At 51.0% G+C, this 23636-nt stretch overlaps 1 protein-coding gene across 2 annotated transcripts in view; it reads right to left on the bottom strand.

Moving 5' to 3' along the window:
* The window catches only part of ATAD2 (ATPase family AAA domain containing 2), a 558187-nt gene that overhangs the window by 312523 nt on the left and 222028 nt on the right, over positions 1-23636 (bottom strand). For both annotated transcript variants that reach the window (XM_078686807.1, XM_078686808.1), the window contains exons 17-18: positions 11959-12097; positions 10846-11032 (exon numbers count right to left, since the gene is read on the bottom strand). In XM_078686807.1, the coding sequence (XP_078542933.1) occupies positions 10846-11032; positions 11959-12097 (326 nt within the window). The remainder of the gene's footprint in view (positions 1-10845; positions 11033-11958; positions 12098-23636) is intronic.

Here is a 23636-nt window from a genome sequence, read left to right as displayed (position 1 = left end):
AACCTTTTATGACAGGAGGCGGGAAGCAACAGAGGCTCACCTTTATTTGAAGAGATTTCGTAGCACCGCTTCACCCACAGCAGTGTCTGCAGAGTTAGCGGTCTCCAGACAGTAGTGCCTCGTAAACTTGAGCCTGCTAGACCACGTTGCTGCCCTGCAGATCTGATGTAGAGGCACTCCAGCAAATAGGGCGGTAGAGGATGCAACTGCTCGCACCGGAGCAGAAAAGAGGCTTGCCAGCTCGTTGATGGCAGAAGAAATCCAACGAGTGATGGTCTGTTTGGTGACCGGATGTCCCTTGCGCATCCGTCCGTAGGCCACAAAGAGTTGGTCGGACTTTCGAAAAACGGCAGTGCGGTTGACGTAGAATTTGAGGCATCACTTCAGGTCAAGAGAATGAAGAGTACGCTCAGTGGGAGTTTGAGGATCAGGGAAAAAAGTCTTGAGAATGACAGGTTCGTTAAGGTGAAAGTCAGATGGAACCTTTGGTATAAATTTAGGATTTTTACCAAGTACAACAGCGTCCTTTGAGAATTGAAGAAAAGGTGGCTGAATGGTGAAAGCTTGGATGTCGCTCACTCGCCTGGAGGATGTAAGCACGAGGAGGGGGGAAACTTTCCAAGTAAGGAATTTCAAATCCTCTGAATGGATTGGTTCGAATGGAGGCTTAATAAGCTGGGCTAAGACCAGATTCAGACGCCAAGCAGGTGGAGGACGCCCGATAGGTGGAAACATCCGGAACAGGCCTTTAACCACTTGGATGCTAAGGTACATCCACCTCTTCCCATTGACTTTCCATTGAAATCAATGGAAACTCCATGACGAGTTACCCTTGTCATTAGCACTGAAGGGGTTAAAGAAGTGGCGAATGATCTGAGAGTACAGAGATGTGGAACCCTAATGGCGAAAGCAGGAAAGTGCGGCCAGGAAAACAGAGTGGAATGTGAAAGTCACGGCTTTGCCAAAATGAGGAAGAAAGGCAGGATTTGCTCAGGGGTGGCGAGCATAGGATCAATGTTTTCCGAGTGGCACCAAACACAAAACCGTTTCCATTTCAATTTATAGGTTTTAATGGTTGAAGGAGCACGTGCATGTGCAAGGACCTCTCTACAGTCAGGAGGAATATTTAGATGGGCGAGCTCATGGTGCTCAGGTTCCAAGCGTGAAGCTGGAGAGATACCGGGTCTGGAAGGCAGATCTGTCCGTGGTTCATGGTGAGAAGGTGAGGCAGGGGGCGAAGAGGGATCGGATCGCACTGGGATAGAAGATCCGGGAACCATGGTCGACGCGGCCACCTGGGCGCAATCAACAAGATGCGACATGGTTGTGCTCTCATTCGGTGTAGGAGACTAGGAACAAGAGGGATCGGCGGAAAAGCGTATGCGAATTCTTTAAACCAGTTAATCGAAAATGCATTCCCGCTTGATCCTCTGTGGGGATGCCAACTTGCGTAGCGCGGGCATTTGCGACTGAGTGGTGTCGCAAAGAGATTCAGATCCGGTTGGCCCCACATGCGAAAGACATAGTCCAGAGTTGGCTGATGGAGTTCCCACTCGTGGTTGACTGTGGCGGAACTGCTGAGTGAGTCTGCAAGGGCGTTGGAGATGCCCGGTACGTGAACTGCAGTCAAATGGACCCGATGTTGTATCGCCCATTCCCAGATGTGCTGTGCTTGTCTGGAGGGCAGAAGAGATTTCGTACCCCCTTGCTTGTTGAGGTGGTGCATACTGGTGGTGTTGTACGTACGCACCAAAAGAGACTCTCCTTCCACCAGCAGACGGAAGGACATCAGGGCGAGAAAGATGGCCAAGAGCTCTAGACGATTGATGTGCCACCTGTGTTGGTCCGCAGTCCATTTGCCGTTGACTGACAACCCTTCGAGGTGTGCGCCCCAAACCTCATAGGAAGCGTCCGTCGTAAGGGTAAGCGTGGGGGCGGTCTCCTGAAACATGGGCCCTGCCGCGATGTTGGGAGGGTGAGCCCACCATTTCAACGTCCCTTGAAGTCGAGGGGTCAGGGAGACCTTGTCGTTGAATGTGCCTCAGACTTGCCACCATTGTTTGTCCAATTCTTCTTGGATGACTCACGTGCAATCTGCAGTTGGGGATCAATGGTATGCAGGACAACGTCATGCCCAGAAAGGATTTTAATATGCGGACAGAAGCAGACATTGAGCGAAGAAGAGTCACTAGTTCGGAAATGCGCGCTTCGCGCTCCAGCGAAACAAACACCTTTGCCAGGTTTGTGTCTATTAATGCTCCCAGAAAAATTCTTTGCTGTGCCGGAAGGACATGCGACTTCTCGTAGTTGATGGAAAGACCCATATTCTGGAAGACTGACAGGCAAGTCTGAGTGTGTTGTTGGGCCGTGAGAAAGGTTGGGGCCTTTATCAGGCAATCGTCTAAATAGGGGTACATTTGTATGCCCTGTAGGCGTAAATAAGCCGCTACCGGAGCCATGATCTTTGTGAAGACGCTCGGCGTAACGAAAGGCAGAACCTTGAACTGAAAGTGGTTTTTTCCCTACTCTGAAACGCAGGTACTTTCTGTGTTTGTGGTGAATTGGCACATGAATGTAGGCATCTTGGAGGTCGATTGTGGAGAGAAACTCCTCGGGGGTTTAGGAACTGCAAGATTTCCAGCAAAGTCAGCATTCGAAAAGTTTGGGACTTGATGTACTTGTTGAGGGCTCGGAGGTCTAGTATCGGGCGCCACTCTCCCGATTTCTTTTTGATGGGAAAAAAAATAAAAAAATCGAGAGTAAAAGCCAGTCCCTTGCTGTAATCGAGGAACCACTTCGACTGCCCCTTTTGAATCATGACTGCAACTTGTGCAAACAGTTCCTTCAAGTGTGCTGGAGGGGGACCAGGTGGTGGGTGGTTGGGTGGTTGGGAGGAAACTTGAGAAATTCTAGAGCGTGGCCTCCTGAAATCACATCCAAGACCCAACGATCGGAAGTTATGTTTGACCAATTTGAAAAGTGTCAGGAGATTCGACCTCCAATGTGCGGAGCAGGAAAAGTCTGGATGTTTCAAAAGTCATTTTTTGTTGGAGTTACCACCTCTGTAGGAGGATTTTCTCCTGTATGATCTGGATTTGGTCTGTCTAGACTGAGTTTGGTTGGAGGAACGCTGCCTGTTACCGTAGGAACGGTATTGGGAGGAGCCACGAAAATTGGAAGATGTGCCCCTGCCACGTGCTCCACGAAATGGTCGCTTCCGGTATTGGAGAGAACCTAGGGAGCGAGCAGTGTATCTTTTTTGATGGACTCCAAGGCGTCTTACACGTGCTTGTTGAAGAGGGACTCACCATCGAAGGGCAAGTCTAGTATTTTTGCTTGCACCTCCGGTCAAAAGGACGTAGCTTTAAGCCAGCCCTGCCTCCGTAAGACTGCAGCGCCTGCCAGTTGCCGGAAACCTGTCGAGGAAATATCAATTACGCGGTCTATAATTTCAGATGAAATTCTTTCACCCTCTAGGAGGATCTGTTGTGCCTCTGCCCTGGAGGATTCCGATCGACCAAAGCTGCGATTTCCGACCACATTTGTCGGTCGTAAAAGCAGAGGATGGCTAAAGAATTTGCCGCTTTTACAGTGGTCGCAGCAATCGTTGAGAATTTATTGCCAATGGTGTCGAGGCATCGACCTTCCTGGTCCGGCGGCGATGTTAAAGGAGAAGCCGGATTCCGAGACCTCCTTTGGGCAGCCTGCGTAATGACAGTCAGGCTTTGGTTGAGAAAATAGGCAGGCAGGTGAATCCTCAGGCGCCTTATACTTCTTATCAATGTGTGGGAGAACAGCCGGAACTGAATTAGGCCGTTCCATAAGCTTGAGTCTTTCCGTCCAAATGAAATCAGTGATTGGAATCGCTGATCTTTAAAATAAAGAAAACAGTCTTCTTGCCATAGGCAAGTGGAAACGCTTGGCTACTCTCACCATCAAAAGGTGAAAACCCCCAATGTCCACTGGAGGAGATGCCAGAGGAGAAGCAGGAGGAGGCGACTGAGTCTGAGCCTGGTAATTGTCCCAATCCGGCAGGGCAGCGTCAGCATCCTGGTCTGTATCGGTATGATGGGCGGCATCATCATTATCAGGGTACTCTGGAATTGGTGACCTGGCTGGTGCGACCTGAACGGACGCCTGTCTAGAAGGCGGCGGTGGAGAGGCCTGCGAAGAAGGTGGGAAACGACGATTGTAATCATCCAGCATGTGTTGAAGATTAGAGATCATAGACAGTGGAATCTGCGCCATAGGAACATCATTTTGTTTCCATTTTTTTTTTGCTGATTTTTATATAGCGCGAACTAGACCCGAACCGAATCGGGTATCAGAGCGCTTTAAATATTTTCCAGTTACGTTACATGAGGACACACTTTCATTTTAGGCACGGGGAGATTAAGTGATTTGCCCAGAATCACAGGAGGTTTTGGCGTAGTTACCGAGACTCGAACCCAGATCCCCAGGTCCGAGGTCGAGCGCCCTAGTCGTTAGGCCAACTCCTCTCCCCATCATGGCCAACATCAGGTGAGTCATCGGAAACTGAGATGCGTGACTCTCGCTCATCGTCATCATATTCTTGGTAATTGATATGGAGCTCCGACAGGCTACTGGCAGCACGGAAGTTATCATTCGCATATGAGCCATCGGAATCACCGTCATCTGACGCAAATAGTTGCGCTGGTGGACCCGAGCGAGGCTGCAAAGGGCTCAAAACCAATGGAGCTGGACGCTTAACAGTAGTAGCCGTCACTACTGTGAAGGTGGTTGCACTTGTGGGACACCCCCGCGCCGCACGGCCACCAGCTGCTGCGTGTGCCCCCAGTGCCTGCCTCTGCCTCAGCGCCGGCCTCGCTGCCGCCCTGAGCGCTCTCCTTGGTTTTTTCCTCGTTTTGCCTGAAATTGTGCTTGTATCTTTTTCTTCCCCAGAGCGTGTCACTGTCTTTTTTCCCCCGTGTTTTTGCCTGTAATTGTGCTTGTTTTTTCCTTCCCAGAGCGTTTCACTGTCTTTTTTCCCCGTGTTTTTTGCCTGTAATTGTGCTTGTTTTTTCCTCCCCAGAGCGTTTCACTGTCTTTTTTCCCCCGTGTCTCTGCCTGTAATTGTGCTTGCTTTTTGCCGCTTCTCGTCGTGCTTGGCCCCCTCGCCGCCCCCCGCTCCCGCTTCCCGCCACCGCCTTCAGCCCCGCCCCTTTTCTCTTCTGTTTCCCTCCCCGCTCCCGCCTCCCAGCTGCTCCGCCCACCCGCGCACTTGGCCTTAAATGGCGACCGTGCGACGCAGGTGAGTGTGACCCACTTGTGGGACACCCCCGCGCCGCACGGCCACCAGCTGCTGCGTGTGCCCCCAGTGCCTGCCTCTGCCTCAGCGCCGGCCTCGCTGCCGCCCTGAGCGCTCTCCTTGGTTTTTTCCTCGTTTTGCCTGAAATTGTGCTTGTATCTTTTTCTTCCCCAGAGCGTGTCACTGTCTTTTTTCCCCCGTGTTTTTGCCTGTAATTGTGCTTGTTTTTTCCTCCCCAGAGCGTTTCACTGTCTTTTTTCCCCGTGTTTTTTGCCTGTAATTGTGCTTGTTTTTTCCTCCCCAGAGCGTTTCACTGTCTTTTTTCCCCGTGTCTCTGCCTGTAATTGTGCTTGCTTTTTGCCGCTTCTCGTCGTGCTTGGCCCCCTCGCCGCCCCCCGCTCCCGCTTCGCGCCACCGCCTTCAGCCCCGCCCCTTTTCTCTTCTGTTTCCCTCCCCGCTCCCGCCTCCCAGCTGCTCCGCCCACCCGCGCACTTCGCCTTAAATGGCGACCGTGCGAACGCGCAGCGGTCACGCGCAGCGGGCGCGCCGATTGTGCGCCGAAGGCGCGCCAAAGGTAAGCCCGTCTGCGCCCGTCCGCGACCGGATCGCGACCAGCGCCAGGACCCCTGGCCCCCACCGACGGAAGCCGACCCGACGAACCTACAGCGCCGCCGACCTCACCGCACTCAACACCGGCCACATCCCAGGATGTCACCGAGCCGCCCCGAAGCACACCCACGGACCCTTCAGCTGCCACGCCTGCAAGTTCACCTGCATCCGGACCTTCCCTGCACCCGCCAAGCCGAACTCCAGCAGCACCCACCTCAAGTGTATCCTGCTCAACACCCGCTCCGTCCACAGACACGCCGTAGAACTCTGGAACCTGCTCGACACCACCGCCCCCGACGTTGCCTTCATCACCGAGACCTGGATGAACGCCTCCTCAGCCCCAGACATCGCCATCGCCATCCCAGAGGGCTACAAGATCACCCGGAGGGACCGCGACAACCAGACCGGAGGAGGCATCGCCATCATCCACAGAGACACCATCCGCATCACTACCAACACCGATGACACCCTCACCACCGCTGAACACCTGCACTTCCAGATCCACACCAACCCAAAGACCACCCTCAGAGGCACCCTGATCTACCGACCCCCGGGACCACGCACACGATTCAGCGAGGACATCGCCGACTTCGTCAGCCCGCACGCTCTCCCCTCCGCTGACTACATCCTCCTGGGGGACCTCAACTTCCACCTGGAGAACAACAACGACCGCAACACCATCAGCCTGCTCGACAACCTAGGACTCAAGCAACTGGTGACCACCCCCACCCACTACGCCGGACACACACTCGACGCCGTCTTCTCATCCAGCAAAGACGTCACCTTCAGCCACGCAACAGAACTCCACTGGACGGACCACAGCTGCGTCCACTTCACCTTCAGAAGAACGACGATCCACCACCACCAGCAACAGGTTGCTCGAAGAAGTTGGAACAAGATCACAGCCGACCAGCTCACCGCTTCCCTGAGCCAGCACCCTCCCGCCAACTCAGCGAACCCCAGCCAGGCCGCCGACAACCTCACGAAATGGATCAACGACTGCGCGGACGAACTCGCCCCTCTGAGAACCCCACCCAGCAGACCCTGCAGCAGAAAAACACCATGGTTCACCGACGAACTCAAGAGCTCCAAGAAGAACTGTCGAGCCCTCGAGAAAGCATGGAGAAGGGAACCAACGACGGACAACATGACCACCCTCAAGCTCGCCACCCGGAAGCACCACCAACTGATCCGCGCCACCAAGAAAAATGCATACAAGGACCGGCTGGACAACAACGCACACAACTGCAAGGAGCTCTTCAACATCGTGAAAGAGCTATCCAACCCCAACGCCGGAAACAATGACATCACCCCGTCGCAAGAACTCTGCAACTCCCTCGCGTCCCACTTCCACAACAAGATCACGGACATACACAACAGCTTCAACAACCAACCAACGCCAGCCACAACCGCAACGACGCCACCCACCACCACCCTCCGCACCTGGACCCCGATCAGCACCGAAGACACCATCCGCACCATGAACTCCATCCATTCCGGATCTCCGACTGACCCCTGCCCTCACCACGTCTTCAACGAAGCCGACACTGTCCTCGCACCCCACCTGCGGGACATCATCAACACCTCCTTCGACTCCGCCACCTTCCCTGAGAGCTGGAAGCACGCCGAACTCAGCGCTCTCCTCAAGAAACCCACAGCAGACCCCACCGACCTCAAGAACTACCGTCCCATCTCGCTCCTCCCGTTCCCGGCCAAAGTCATCGAGAAGACCGTCAACAAACAGCTGGCAGCCTTCCTCGAGACGAATGGATCCCTCGACCCCTCACAGTCTGGCTTCCGAGCGAACCACAGCACCGAGACCGCCCTCATCGCCGCCACCGACGACCTTCGAACCCTGATGGACAACGGAGAAACAGCGGCCCTCATCCTCCTGGACCTCTCCGCGGCTTTCGACACTGTCTGCCACCGCACCCTAATACAGCGCCTCAGCAACATCGGAATCCGGGAGAAGGCACTGGAATGGATCACCTCCTTCCTCGACGGAAGAACACAAAGAGTCCGCCTACCACCGTACAAGTCAGAGGCCACCAAAGTCATCTGCGGCGTCCCTCAAGGATCCTCGTTGAGTCCCACCCTCTTCAACGTCTACATGAGCCCCCTCGCGGCCATCGCACGCCAACACAACCTCAACATAATCTCCTACGCTGACGACACCCAGCTGATCCTCTCCCTGACCAACGACCCCACCACCGCCAGAGCCAACCTGCACGAAGGGATGAGAGACGTAGCCGAATGGATGACGACCAGCCGCCTGAAACTGAACTCAGACAAGACGGAGGTCCTCATCCTGGGCTCCTCACCCTCCGCCTGGGACGACTCCTGGTGGCCTCCCGCCCTAGGCACCGCACCCAAACCAACGGACCACGCACGCAACCTGGGCTTCATCCTGGACTCCTCCCTCTCCATGACCAGGCAAGTCAACGCCGTCTCCTCATCATGCTTCAACATCCTGCGCATGCTACGTAAGATCTTCCGGTGGATCCCCACCGAGACGAGGAAGACGGTCACCCAAGCCCTCGTCACCAGCCGACTGGACTACGGCAACGCCCTCTACGCCGGAACCACTGCCAAACTCCAGAAGAGACTCCAGCGGATCCAGAACGCCTCGGCGAGACTCATCCTCGACATCCCCCGACGCAGCCACATCTCCGGACACCTGAGAGATCTGCACTGGCTCCCGGTCAACAAGAGAATCACCTTCCGCCTCCTCACCCACGCACACAAAGCCCTACACGACCAAGGCCCGAGCTACCTCAACAACCGGATCAACTTCTACACTCCCAAGCGCCTCCTCAGATCAACCAACCACGCCCTCGCCGCCGTCCCCCGCATCCGAAGAGCGACAACAGGAGGAAGATCCTTCTCCTACCTGGCCGCCAAGACCTGGAACTCACTTCCCACCAATCTGCGCCTGACCCAAGACCACCTCTCCTTCAGGAAGAAGCTCAAGACCTGGCTGTTCGAGCAGTAGCGGCACCCCCCCCCCCCTCCCAGCGCCTTGAGACCCTACGGGTGAGTAGTGCGCTCTACAAATGACCTGATTGATTGATTGATTGCAGTCGCCAGAGAATATTGATCCGTCGACGGTCTAGTCGACGAGCTAGTCGTCGACATACTCATCGAGGGCTTAGTCGATGACGGTCCTAGGGCCGAAGATGGTCTTGTTGCCCTCGACGAAGCAGAGGTCTTCATCGACTAGGACACTCCGCGTCGAAGGATTTGCCGTCGACGAAGCAGTCATCGAAGAGGTACTGGCCATCGACGAGACCACCGTCGACAGAAGAGGTTGTGTCGACGAGACGGGACGTGTCGACGGAGTCTTCGTTGACAAATGACACTTAGGAAGGTGCGTCGACGAGACAGTTCTTTGCAGTCGACAAGATTTAGTAATGGAAGAGATAGGCCGTACCTCCTGGGCCGTCGTCGACTAAGTAGTTGTCGTCGACAGAATGCTGGTCGTTGTTGAAGTTGGCAGAATGTCGACGGATCTAGTCGTCGTCGATGAGCTGGGACTAGTTTTAGAGGACGAGGGCACAGAGTGGATCTGCGACGCCAGAGAACTCGGTCCCGCAGGTGTAGAGGCCGGCAGATCCCGTGGGGACACTGACTTGGGAGCGTCCACAAGCAGCTTCTTTAGAAAAGGAGAGGAGTGTCAGTCTCAGACCCACGCTTCAGAGAGGTCTTAGATTGTCGAGAAGACACACTCTCTATCAGACACAGGGTTGTCTGAGGTCTTCAACCTCTGTAGCCACAGAAGGAGACAGGCCTCTCTATCCTTCAAGGTCTTAGATGAAAAAGTCCTGCAAAATTTGCAACTCCTCACTTCATGATCCGGGTACAAGCAGTAGATGCATTTTTTATGAGGGTCTTCAGAGAAAAGACCAAGTTTTCCACAGGCAGAACAGGGCCTGAATAAAGACTTTTTTGTAGTAGACATATTCTTGAAATCTTGAAAGTTGAAGAAAACTGAACAGAGTTCAGGGAGACTCCCTTCACATGACGTGCAGTTCACTATACTCCTAGCACTAAGTGAGTTGTCAGTCCTTCTGCTTGCTTAATCTATCGCAAGTGTTTCTCTGCCACCTTTCATATTTATGTTGGATGCAGCCGAGCACCCTCTTGACTACTAAAGCAAGCACTTGCAATGAAGAGTGTACAGAGTCAAGTGTAGGATATGGCAAACTGTTTCAGATGTCTTCGTTGACAAATTACCTCCTCTGTTCTGATTTCGGTTACTCAGCACCACTTACATACGCAGCTGCTAATGCAGACTAGTAACCAATGTAAGCTGGTGCTCCTCAAGTGTTTTGTTAGGTTTTGTGAATTTGCATAGCGTGGCTATTTACCCGTAAGGATAACCATGCGCCAAGTAGGGCAGACCTGAGGAGGAGATCATATCCGCTTTGTTTGGAAGAACAAGGTCTTATTAATAGAAACATTCCTGTAAAGGGCTAAAACCAACTCCAGCATTCTTTGTTATTAAATATTCTGGAACTACTAAAGACTCTAATGGGTGGATATTTTAAAACTAACTCCTAGATATATCTGTGTTAAGGATTTAAGATCTAACCATTGCTTTCCAGTCAGGTAAATGTATCAAGTTTGAAATGTTTACTTTAACTACTGGATAATCTTGGTTGGATTCCCTTTCATATTAGTTCCAAGAAAAGAGGGAGTTTGAGAAAAGACAAAATCACTGAAGTAATTTATGGGTCAAATATATGCAAGATGGAGGTAGGTCATTTGAAGCACAACCCATTAAAACCTAACACTAATATCCCAACCATCAAGAATTTAAATACCCCAGAGTATGATTCTATGATCAGGCAGCTGCTTCTTAGGACAAAGGACAATGATTTGGACTCCACCTGAACTTCCTTAGAAATGTTACCAATATAAAGAGCACATGTACACTTCTGTGCTACGAAAATTGCTATTTATCGTACCTGTGCACATGTTTCTTCCGGGGATGTTACACTGACTCCAAACAGAACAGCCAGATCTAGAGTGTAAACTGTGAATTTTTCCAAAGTGTGCAAAACAGCAGGTGCCAAGTGAGAGCCCTGTCCCTGATTTGGGTCACCACTTATGAGGAGTCTTGGTCTGTACGATGTTGGCTGGCGATGGGCACTTCTAAAAAAGGTAAACAAAATATCAAAAAATTGCTAAAACTTTGAAATGAAGTAAGAAACACATGTACAAATGGACAACAGTGCAACATAGAAAGCACAGAACAGTGGTCAAGGACAAATGGCAACATGACGGTACCACAAAATTAAAAACCAGGAAAAAAACTGATTGAAATACTGAGAGAGGAATGAAAGTTTAAGAAACTGTTAGGTAAATGAACAAGAGGATTTCTGATTATAAGAAAGATTCGGAAAACAGGTTGGTGGAGACATTAGAGCTTGGTGAACACCATGGAACTGAACCAATGCAGATGGAATGTTACTAGAACACCTTTCAAATGACAAATTCCGAAATAGAGCCCTGCAAAGTTCAGAAAAACCAACCAGCTCGGTCTGAAATGTAAAGCTTTAACAATCCTTCCATCTTCTTGGGCACAGATAAGATTTTCTGGTGGAGCACTTTATATACATGATTTTAAAATGTTCTATAACACTGTATAACCAACATTATCAAGCATGTTTACAATATCTTCAGGTTTCTTGCAAATAAATCAAATAAATTAAAACAGTAGAAATGCAAGGCTGCATGGAAGCACAAAATCACACAATGCAGCACACAAATCCAGTCATGTTTTTTTTTTTTTTTTTAAATGCAAATACCCGTCCAAGGGACTAGTGTTGATTAATTTTTCCTCTTCAGAATGTGATTTTCTGGGGCATGATTGCACTGCAGGACATGCATACGTAGTTACACAGTAGGTCCAGACTAAAAACAGGAACTCCACTGTGTTCAAAACAATTAAAGTTTGGATAATAAATAAGAGTGTGATGAGCCTCGAATGGTGGGATGATTCCCACGTCCATCTACACACCAAGCAGTAATGGTCTAGCACAAGGTATTCTAGTTTAGTTATTGCTTTTACTACATACCTACTGAACTGAAGAAAAGGAGTATGTATTTCTTTCTGCTTAAGGTTTGGTTGTTTTGGTGAAAGTCCATTTTCAAACACAGATGGTCCCTCATCATCACTGTACATCAAATCACTCTGAAACAGCTGATTCACATCATCTAGAAAGAAATGTTTAATAAATTCAACAGCATGGCGAGGAGACAGTATAACTGACTAGTGTGTATTTGCATTCTGAACCTGGGACCTTAATGGAATAAGTATTTAAACTCCGAAAAGTACTTTTAACTTGCAATACCTAACAGTTCAGGAAAAGTGGCAGTAACAAGATCCTGTACAGGTATCAAAATATTCTTACAACATCCTTGCAATGTTAGACAAAAAGATTCTTATTACGCCAAGAACGAATGGATAAATTAGGCATCCCAAGACAGCTAGAGGTCTGACCACCAGTCCAATGCAGCACTTTCACTTTACCTCAAGCAATAGTGTGGAACTCGCACCCTCACAAATAGGAACACGCTGCAACACGAGAAACTGATGTGGTTTGTGAGAAATTGGCCTGGTATATGATGTCCACTATTCTAGTGGGCACCTTGCACCAGTCCAAACAACCCTTATTGATGGTAGGTTGTAAAGTCAACCTTATAGAAAGCTATCCTAGTGGTAGCTGTGGAGAGCAGCCTTCAGGCTAAGACTTAGAGGCGAGTTAAACAAGTTTTACCAATTATAATCCAAAATGACCAAAAGAAAGCACACCACACAAGGTATATATAAAATATATATGTGTTTAATCTAAACAACCTCTCTGGTCTCTTTATGAGGGCAGAGGTAAAAGTACAATACAAGGAACTTAATTTGCATACGATAAGTTGCACAATATACATTATGCCCTAGGGGCCTCACAAACTATATAGTAAAATAGTGGTATAAGAACCATGTGAGAGTTAGAAAGCAGGCCTAGGGCCTGTAGAACCGCTGGGTTAGGATGCAGGAGGCCCACGGGGGACGCGTGTAGTGTAAACACAGGCGCGGATCACCATTGACTTTCCATGGAGAACGAACAAGGTACAATTTTAAAGATTAAGGGCACTTCTAGGTGAACTACGGTGGAACCCTTTTAGACTAGGACACTTTGAGACACAAAACCCAAGGGAGCACCAGAGTACTCGTTTTACCTCACCCAGGGAAGCCGGGTACATTGGTGTCGGGTTTCGTCGTCGATTCCAATGGAGAGCTGTGAAGAAATGCTGCAGGCGACCAGAGGAAAAGTGTCCGGGTGGATCGGAGATGTGAAGAACCTGAAGGCAGAAGGGACAGAGTCTGGGTCACTAGTCAGTGACCAGGATGGCGAAGAGAAGATACCAGCCGATGTCTGATTTCAGGTGAAGGAGGTGAAGCTTGTCTCTTCAGCCACGATGACCAGGAGGTGTCGATGACTACCAGGAGCTGGATTCGAGCTGTCCCACGAAGGATTTAGTTGACTGTGTCGGAATCCGGATTGGACCAAACAAGCCTTGGCATCGGCAACCCACGCAAGATGTTGAGATTGGCTTCGGTGCAGACCAGCAAGGTCTGAGGGACCCCTATGTGGGAAGGGTATGCCCAGACGTGGGTCCCGTGCTCACTAAGCCACTGGAGTCAAGCTATCCTGGCTGAAGATGGCTGATAGCCAGAAACCGGTCCTAGGATGCTTGAATCCGGTCCAGGGAAGACATGGCTTGGCAGTTCGGGCTGGACTGTTCCCATGAGGCACAGGGTCAGACTGATTTGCATATAGCCATGTCTGAAATGGGGTGGCAGAGTGGGCTAAAGAACGGTGATGGATTAAACCCAATTCTTTTGACTGGGTGGGAGTGTTTGATTCAGATGCTCCGTCCATCACCACCCCCTTTTGTACTGCTTTTTAGAATGGGTGGGGCTGAGCACCTGGCGGGACCTGGCCCACTTAATACCCAGCACTTAAAGTGTATTTCTTACAGTGGGAGAAACTGGATGGTTGTAAGTTGAATTCCACATAAAACGTTGCTGTTGTAAATTAAAACAAGCGGCAATGAAGCACAAGTTACTAACCTTCGGTGGTAACAATATATCTGTAAGAAACAGTAGTTAGTGTTAGATTCCTTACCTTAGACTATCCCCAGGCGTCAGACTGGATCCGGAAAGTTTTGCGTAGCAGTACATCTGCGCGTCGGTAGGCGTCGTCTGCAGCTCCGCGTCAGTCGTTGGCGTCGGGATGACGGAGTACTTAGACGACGCCCTCACGCACGGACATCAGTTCTTACACCGCTTTTCCGCACCAGAAACGCAGAGCCATGATAACTGACACTGGTGCCATGAAACTAGGGCCCTCAAAGGGAAGAACCTTAACCCTAGATATCGGTTCGCAGAACGGGGAGGATGGGTGGGGCGGTAAGGAATCTAACTAATGTTTCTTACAGATATATCGCTACCGAAGGTAAGTAACTTGTGCATCTGAAAGAAACAGATTAGTATTAGATTCCTTACCTTAGAATAGATACCCCAGCAATACCAAGCCCGGTGGTGGGTCTGCGAACCAATGATCACACCAGAAAGTCCTGGAGAACAGAACGGCAGAAAAAGCCATCTCTCCAGACTTAGCTGTCCAGGCAGTAGTGTCTAGCCAACGTGTGCAGCGAGGCCCACGTAGCTGCCTGACAGATGTCCTGCAAGGGGACTCCCCGACCCAGGGCAGTAGCAGCTGCTGTGGCCCAAGTGGAATGGGCACGCAGCCCCAAAGGAGGCTCCTTTTTAGCCAGTGAATAACAAGCCTTAAAGCACAAAAAGATCCATAGAGAAATGGTTTGCTTGTGCACCGCCCGTCCCTTCTTAGTGCCCGCGTAACCAACAAAGAGCTGGTCGTCCACCCGGAACTGGCGTGTGCGGTCCAGATAGAATGAGAGTGCACGTTTTGGGTCCAGACGGTGGAGCCTCTCTTCCCCTTTCGAGGGATGCGGAGGCAGAAAGAAGGTGGGTAAGGCTGTGACAACTTTGGGCAGGAAAGAGGGACGTGTCCTCAAGACAACTTTGTCCAGATGGACAGAGGAAAGGAGGTTTAGAAGAAAGCCTGGAGCTCACTCACTCTCCTGGCAGAGGTGATGGCAAACAAGAATGCAGTCTGAAGAGTTAGAAAATGAAGAGGGCAATTGTGAAGTGATTCGAATGGAGCGCACATCAAATAAGTCAGAACATGGTCCAAGTCCCACTGAGGCATCACGAAAGGAACAGGAGGAAACAGGTGAGTGATGCCCTTCAAGCATCTATTTACAACAGGGGACTTGAAAAGAGAAGGCTGATCGGGAAGCCTTAAGAAGGCTGAAATGGCAGAGAGGTAGCCTTTGATAGTGCCCAGAGCAGAGCCCTGCTGGGCAAGAGAAAGAAGAAAGAGGAGAACCTCTGAAAGGCAGGGAGAAAGGGGATCCACAGCCTTTGCTGTGCACCAGGCTACAAATTTGTTCCACCTGCAGGCGTATACCAATTTTGTGCAGGGACGCCTGGCTGCCAGAATCACATCACAGACTTCAGGAGGCAAGTCAAATGGCCTCAACTGTCGCCGCTCAATCTCCATGCATGGAGGTGGAGACTGGACAGGTTCGGGTGGAGGACCATCCCCTGCTGCTGCGACAGAAGGTCCTCCTGAAGAGGCAGACGAATTGGGGGATCAACTGACATGCTGAGTAACTCAGGATACCAGTACCTTCGTGCCCAGTCCGGAGCCACAAGGATGACTTGGGCCCGGTCGTGCCTGATCTTCAGCACTCTGGGCAGAAGTGGTATAGGCGGAAAGGCGTACAACAGATCGCAGTTCCACTCGCGACGAAAAGAGTCTCCGAGCGAGTGCAGCCTTGGAAATTCCAACGCGCAGAACTGATGACATTTCGCGTTCTCTTCGGTGGCGAATAGATCTAACCAAGACTCTTCCCACTGCTGAAAGAGATCTTGTGTCACGTCTGAGTTCAGACGCCATTCGTGGTCCATCATTCACCGACAGCTGAGTTCGTAGGCCCTGGGTGACGCCCTGATGTTCCAGCCATTGCCAGAGGCGCAGAGCCTTCTGACAAAGGGTCCTTGACCCCACCCAGTTTGTTGCAATACCACATGGCGGTGGTGTTGACCGTGAACATCTACACTACACTTCCCCGGACAGAGGGAAGGAAGGCTTTCAGTGCAAGCCAGATCGCCCGCAGCTCCAGAAGGTTGATGTGAAGCCGGGACTCCGCCGTTGACCAGAGGCCTCTGATCTCCACCTCTCCTATGTGGCCCCCCCAACCAGGAGGGACGCACCAGTCACATCTACGTGCTCCGGTTGGGGTAGGGAGAGGGATCTGCCGCTGACCCAATCGCAGTCCGTGAGCCACCACTGCAACTGTCTCGCAGTGCCCTCCGAGATCAGGACGTGGTCGGACAGGTTGCCCTGATGCTGGGCCCACTGAAACTTCAGGTCCCACTGCAGAGCCCACATCCGCCACCTGGCGGGATGCACCAGAAGTATGCAGGAGGCCATCAGCCCCAGAAGGCGCAGCTTTAACCTGACCGAGACTCGGGATAAAGGCTGAAAGATCGTAATCAGAGCCTGAATATCCCGAACCCGCTGTTCGGAAGGATAAACCCAAAACTGCGCCGAATCCAGAACCGCTCTGATGAAGAGGAGCTTCTGAGAGGGACTCTGGTGTGACTTTGGCACATTGATGGAGAACCCCAGCAGGTGCAGGAAGTCGGCCGTAGTCTGGAAATGGCTGGCTGTCTGGGGTGAGCCCGCCTTCAACAACCAGTCGTCGAGATAGGGGTAGACTGACACCCCTAATCTGCGCAGGTGAGCTGCGACCACCGCCATCACTTTCGTGAACACCCGAAGGACGCTTGTAAGGCCGAAGGGGAGCACGGTAAACTGAAAGTGCTCGTGGCCTACCGTGAAAATATGCGTCCTGCAAGTCCAACGCTACCATCCAGTCTCCGGGGTCTAGGGCAGTTAAGACCTGAGCCAAAGACAGCATCTGGAACTTCTCCTTCCGGAGGAAGCTGTTGACGTTCCGCAGGTCCAAGATATGGCGTAGGCCCCCTTTGCCCTTCTTGGGAACCAGAAAGTAGTGGGAGTAACAACCGCACCCTACTTCTGGCCCAGGAACGCGCTTGATGGCCCCCTTGGCCAAGAGGGCCGAAACTTCCTCTTGCAGATGTTGCAAGTGATCCCCTGGCACGCGGTGGTACTGCGGTGGCATGGCTGGAGTGGTCGCCTCGAAGGGGAGGGAGTAACCCCTTCGGACGATTCGCAGCACCCACCTGTCCGATGTGATGGTGCGCCAGTAGAGGAGGTGATGGCAAACCCTGCCCCCCACTGGCGTTAAATGAGCCTGAAAGCTCAGACTAGGAAGGCTTTGAGGCAGATGCTGCGGGGTGGATGTGGACTGGCCTCGCCGTTGTCTCCTGGCACCGCCACGGCGGTTACCCCATCCGCCGACGCGCTGGATGTTAGTTTGCGGCCCGCGGCTGGCGGGACTTTTGGGTGCACCCCTTCCTTGGCCACAAAAGGTGCGAAAAGCAGAAGTTTGCTGGCCCGACAGGCCCAAGGACTTGGCCGTAGCCCTGGAGTCCTTGAAACGCTCAAGCGCACGGTCTGTCTTGACGCCAAAGAGGCGACTGCCATCGAACGGCATGTCCATGAGCGTGTTCTGGACATCAGGCGAGAAGTTGTGTTGCCAGGTATAGCGGCAAACAGCCACCGTCGTGGAAATCGCCCTGCCTAGCGAGTCTGTGGTACAGCCCACATCAAATAGGGGACCGTGCCGCATCCCGCCCTTCCGCAAGGGCCTGAGCGAGCTTCACCCGGGCCTCCTCCGGGCAGCTCGGCCGCAACCGTGTCCCACAGAGAGTGGGTGTAACGGCCCAAAAGGCAAGCGGTGTTGACCGACCGCAACCCCAAGGAGGAGAGGAGGAGAACAGCGTCTTTCCGAACTGGTCATCCCTTTTGGATTCCCGATCAGGAGGAGCAGTCGGGAATGCGGACTGGGATTTAGAGGCCTGGATAACCAGGCTCTCGGGAGTGGGGTGGGTGGACAAGGAAGCTAGGGTCGCCCAGGGCCGGGCGGTGGCGTCTGGCCACGTTCCGATCTACAGGGGGGCCCGTAGGAGGTTTGGACCAAGGGCCCAACAGAACGTCAGTAAGAGCCTCATTAAACGGCAGTAGAGGCTCCGAAGAGCTTGCCTGCAGTTTAAGGACCTCGGAGAGGACTGAGGTCCTCACGGCCGCGACAGGGAGCTCAGGAGCCAAGGCCTTGGCCGCCCTCTTCAACACCACGCTGTAAGCTGCCCCCTTCGTAGCCACGGTAGGAGGGGAGACAGTGTCAGGCGAAGTGTCCAGACCACTGGCCTCCCCTAGTTACTCTGCCCAGTCCTGATACGACCGGCACTCCCGTGCCAGAGGGTCCTCAGACCCCTCCCAATCCTCCTCACCCTCCATCTCCTGAAATTCAGGTGCAAAGGATGGGGCCGGATCATAGAAGAATTGCTCTTCTCCCGGCGTTGAATTCATCGTCGAGCGACGCCGGATCTGGACCGAGGGAGGGACCGGAGACGGCGTCGAGGGCGACACCCAGGGGGTAGGCACCGGCGGGGTCGTAAGGTCGACCAGCAGCGACCCGCATCCGGATCCAGTGGGGCCCTGCGGCTTCAGGACCGAAGTCGCCGCCGGACCGAAGCACCTGACGGCCCCGGGGCCGACGCCCCTGGCCCGCTTGGGCCCCCAGAGCCCGAAGGCACCACTGCGGGACCAGACGGAGGAGAGAGCGACCTCATGGCCATTGGGAAGGCGTCGAAGCACCCTACGAGACCACCATTAAGACCCATCGTCTCGACAAAAGGTAGCATCCATGAAACGATTGGCAAGTTTTTGGATAGGTATTTTCAACCATTTGTTTTGAATACCAGGTCACATGTCCGGGATACCACCGACTTTTTGATTAAATTGAATCAAGTTTCAGATTTGTTGGAAGATCAGGAATTGTTAATGTGCACAGTGGACGTTTGTTCACTGTACACTTCTATACCACATGACCTTGGGATCACAGCTGTGGAAAATGAGCTATCCAATTCGGATTTAGATGCTGACTTGCAGGTATTACTCATGGAACTGATGGTATTCACCCTATACCACAGTTACTTTACTGTGTTTGACAAATGGTTTCATCAGTTGTGCGGGACCGCCATGGGAAATTGTGCGGCACCGTCGTACGTTAATATATTTATGAAATCCTTCGAAGAAGCTCACATTTTGAGTCAACCCTCATGGCTAAATCTTGGTAAACTTTATCTAAGATTTATTGATGATATTTTCATCTTATGGGCTGGAACAGAGAATGCTCTTTTGGATTTTTTAAGATCATGGAATGGAGTTAATGATAGAGTACAGTTCACATGGACTCTTGATAGAGAGTGTATTCACTTTTTAGATGTGAAGATCCAACGACAAGCTGGAAAAATAACCACCATATTCCGCAAACCCACCGATCGTAATTCTATCTTGCATTACCAAAGTTTCCATCGACCTGGGTTGAAACAGAACCTACCCCTTTCACAGTTGATGCGTGTGAAACGCATCGTCTCCTCTGATAATGTGTGTCAAGAAGAAATATCTCACATGGTGGAAAGATTCAGAAAACGAGGATATCCCCAAAAAACGTTGGATAAGGCTGTTAACCGATGTGGGAATATGAAACGTGAAGAACTTTTGCAGGTTAGAGCAAAAACTGAAAATTCCAGGATGATGGTGGTGGTGTCCAAGTACACCGTGATGAGTAATCTATTCAGAACCATCATCTTAAAACATTGGTCTTTACTCAGCTTGTAACCTGACTTTCGGGGAGCCTTTGCAGAACCACCATTGTTTGCATACACGAGGGGACGTAATCTGAAAGAAATGTTGTCTAAACCCAAGGAACAGCATACACCAGAAACATTCAAAGGACTTCGACCCTGTTACAATTGCAGCAATTGCAATAATTGCATATTAGGTAATGTCACTAAGCATCCCATGAAGGGTCAACCCATCAAATTGAGAGTCAACGCTATGTGCAATTCTGCCAATGTATTTTACATGCTGAAATGTCCCTGCGGGAAGTGTTACATTGGTCATACAGAAAGAAAAATAAGAGTGAGACTGTTGGAACATAAAAGCAACATAAGAACTGGGAATATAAAATCTACAGTAGCGGCACATTTTCTGGAACAAAAACATACAGTAGCCCAATTGAAATTTCTCATATTGGAGCAAGTGATACCTACACATGACAACAAAAACACGTTATTGAAGAGAGAACTTTTGGATCCGCTATACGGCGACGATGCAGCCACACGGATTAAATGACAGGATGGAATTCCTATGTTACTTATAGACTTTGCATTACTGGCTATTTGTTGTGCAACTTATATCATGTATTATTTTTATGAACGGCAACATCTTATGTATACATTTTCTCATTTGTTGTGTTGCCAGATTTTCGCTATCAGCTTTTGTTTTCGCACACACAGACTGTTCACTAGTGGTGACATTCTTGGGAGCTTTTCTGTGTTCATTTGTTTTGCTTTCTTTTTTCTTTTCACCCTTTCAACATGGCGCTCACTTCCCTCACATTTCGTAGTCCCTCGTCTATTTTCACTCTCCCAGCCGCGCGTTCCATTATCAGTCTCAGACCTCCGTTGGTACCGGCTTTGAACAGGTCATAGATTGAGAGTATCCAAGCACTTCTTTATGTAAGTACCTCTACAGAGGACGGTTGCTAACGCGCTTGCGTTTTCACTTCTTGACCCAACGGGTCGCTCACTCGGTCTCATGTCCTTGCTTAAACTTGGAATCCCGGCACATTGATGTACATATCTCTTTTAACATCGCGAGTTACCACCTTTTGTTCACTTAGGGTGTGGGCACTTTTCTCATAGCTCAGTTACTTGTCCTTTGAGCACATTGGTTTTAGCGAGTCTCGTTTTCTCGTAGTAGCGCTTTTTGTTCGAGCGCGGTCCGGCATGTCACTGTCTCACCGTCACTCGGCAGTAATCAGATATCACTCCTTGGTTTTCTACATGGGGCAACGCTATCGTATATTATGCTTTTTTGTCTATATGAGGGCACCGCATATTGTCAGACATTGTTTATTAGTTTTATTGATGTGGATGAACCTATCAGTGACAGCATGATGTTTTCTTTATGTTTGTAGAGCATTCCCCTGAGGAAGGGCTACGCACTAGCCCGAAATGCATTGGGAGTGTTAATGTTGGATGATACCTTTCATGGATTGTGTACCTTGAATCTGCGTTTCAAGCAATCTATAACTGCTCATAAAACTAATGAGTATGGATTAATAAACTGGAGCAACCTTTCTAATTTGTGGATTTAACTTTTGCGTGAACTGGTTTAAACCTTTAGACTTCATTGCAATTTGCATGCTGAGCACCGGAGAGTCTCTCTCCAAGCGGAGGGAGCTGTGTATAAGGCGTCGATTTCCTCCGGCGTCGCGTTCAGCCCAGGGACCAGCAGGTATGGAGCTGGCTGCGACGCCTGCGGCTCCGGCAGAGCCACGTGGGCGGTGTCGCCCGAACCCCCAGCCGCGTCGAGGGGAGTCAGAAGAGCGATTTAGTCTCTTCGACCTCTTGTGCCTCTTACCTGAGGACTTGGAGCCCGCTGAATGGTGACAACTCGCCGAGCTGCGATAACTGTGGCCCCGCGACCGGTCCCTCGACCCGCTCCTGGACCGGGACCGTGAATGGCGCGGGGCCGACTGCCGGAGCTCGAGGCGCTTACGGGACCGCTCCCGCCTAGCCTTCGACGTCAATGCCCAGCAGTCGGGGCACGACTTGTCATCGTGGTCGGCCCCAAGGCAATAGAGGCACCGACGGTGGGGGGCGGTAACCAACATCAGTCGGCTACAATCGGCATAGGGCTTGAACCCGGGCATCCCTATCGGCACCGAGAGTCTTAAAGACTTAAAAAATCAAAAGAGATCGAAAAAGTTTAGTCAAAAAGTGACTAAGAAGAACTGCTTTTTCCGGATCTGCTCTTGCTGGCGCGGAAAAAAGAACTGACGTCAGCGCGCGAGGACAGCGTCTAAGTACTTAGACTACGTTATCCCAGCGCCAACGACGCCGACAAAGGACGCGGAGCCGCAGACGGCACCTACCGACGCACAGGGGTACTGCTACGTAAAACGTTCCGGCTTCAGTCTGACGACTGGGGATATTCTAAGGTAAGTAATCTAACACTAACTGGTTTCTTTCATATAGCGATCGCTAATGTAAAAAAAAAAAAATGCAAAAAACGCCCACGAGTGGTGCGCACGCGCCACTGCCAGCCATGTGTCTTCAATTATCGCACTCGTGTCTGGGCATGATAATTGAAGACATATGGGCTTTGGTGCGCATAACGGACACCAATAGGCCATGGGCGGAGAAATGCGCCACACCTTTGGACTAATGCGTGCTCTGTTTAAAAAAAACACGCACGCAAAGCCCAATAGTGGAACCCAACAGGAAAAGCACATGCACGAGCGTGTGCGATTCCAGGGTCAGTTTTCAAACCCCAGACAAAATGGCGCGCCTGCGCGAGCACTGCTGCGCAACGCATCACGAGGGGAGAGCCCTAAAAAGAGGCACTTTCGTACAGAGAAGAATTCTGGTACATTAATCATCCATTAGTTGAGATGGGCAGAGAAAGAAATCTTTGACATTCTTCTCGAACAGGACTGTAGAATCCATATATGGGCAGAAGGAGAAGCAGAACGGTACACTATACTGTAGAGGGAAAGTGAACTACGTCTCAACCACTGCATGAAAGGATCAAGGCCTCCCCCCAAATTTAGACTGCTAACCCGAGGACATCATCCTGGAAATAGATAGGGGAAATATGCTTTGGCTAGTCCAATTTAGTGGAGGAAAAAAACTTGACTCTAACAAAGATACATCATCTTATGTGTTCATCCTTTCTGGATTTCCCCAGAAGCCCCACGCATATTTGACTGGATTAGGAAGAAGATTAAGATCCAAATAAGCATTCTGGGGTTATTCTAGTGTCACAGATCCACACTGCATCAAAAGACCAAGGCCCAGTGCCATAGCTCTAAAAATACTCTGATAAATAGACCGTGATCTGCTATTTCATGAACTGTATGTTCTAGGAGGCAATGGGTGTGAGAGCTTGTAGGAGAGTAGGGTCTGCAATCCTATGATCACCCAGATTTTTGCTTTTTGCTGCACTGGTTTACGACTTTCCCTGGCTGTGGGCCTGCTAATCAGACCCACAGCCTAGCTGTTCTCTCTATCCAAATTGTACTCAGGTACTGAATTGGCACTGGGCCCTCTCCAAGTCCCTGTACCCAGGGCTGAGGTACCCAGAAGTCTCCCAGGGGCTGAAGCATGTATTATGCCACCCCTGGATTGACTAACTAAAACTGACACAACTGGCTGCACGACAGCTGGGGCAAGGTGGTGTACTCACCCTTTGCTTTAGATATAGTATACCTATATCTAACCCTAAAATGGACACACAGATCTCCTATCAGTCACTCCTATGGCAGGCCTTAACAATCCTGAAGGCAGAGTGCTTGGAATCGTGTGAGATGGTGCTCTGGCAAGAGCTGAGCCTGTCTGCGGCTTTCGGGATCTATCCCTTAGCCGTTTCCATGATATCGCATACCA

This window comes from Lissotriton helveticus, chromosome 4_1, assembly GCF_964261635.1.
Source record: "Lissotriton helveticus chromosome 4_1, aLisHel1.1, whole genome shotgun sequence".
Classification (NCBI taxonomy): Eukaryota; Metazoa; Chordata; class Amphibia; order Caudata; family Salamandridae; genus Lissotriton; species Lissotriton helveticus.
This window is presented reverse-complemented; position numbering and strand designations above follow the sequence as displayed.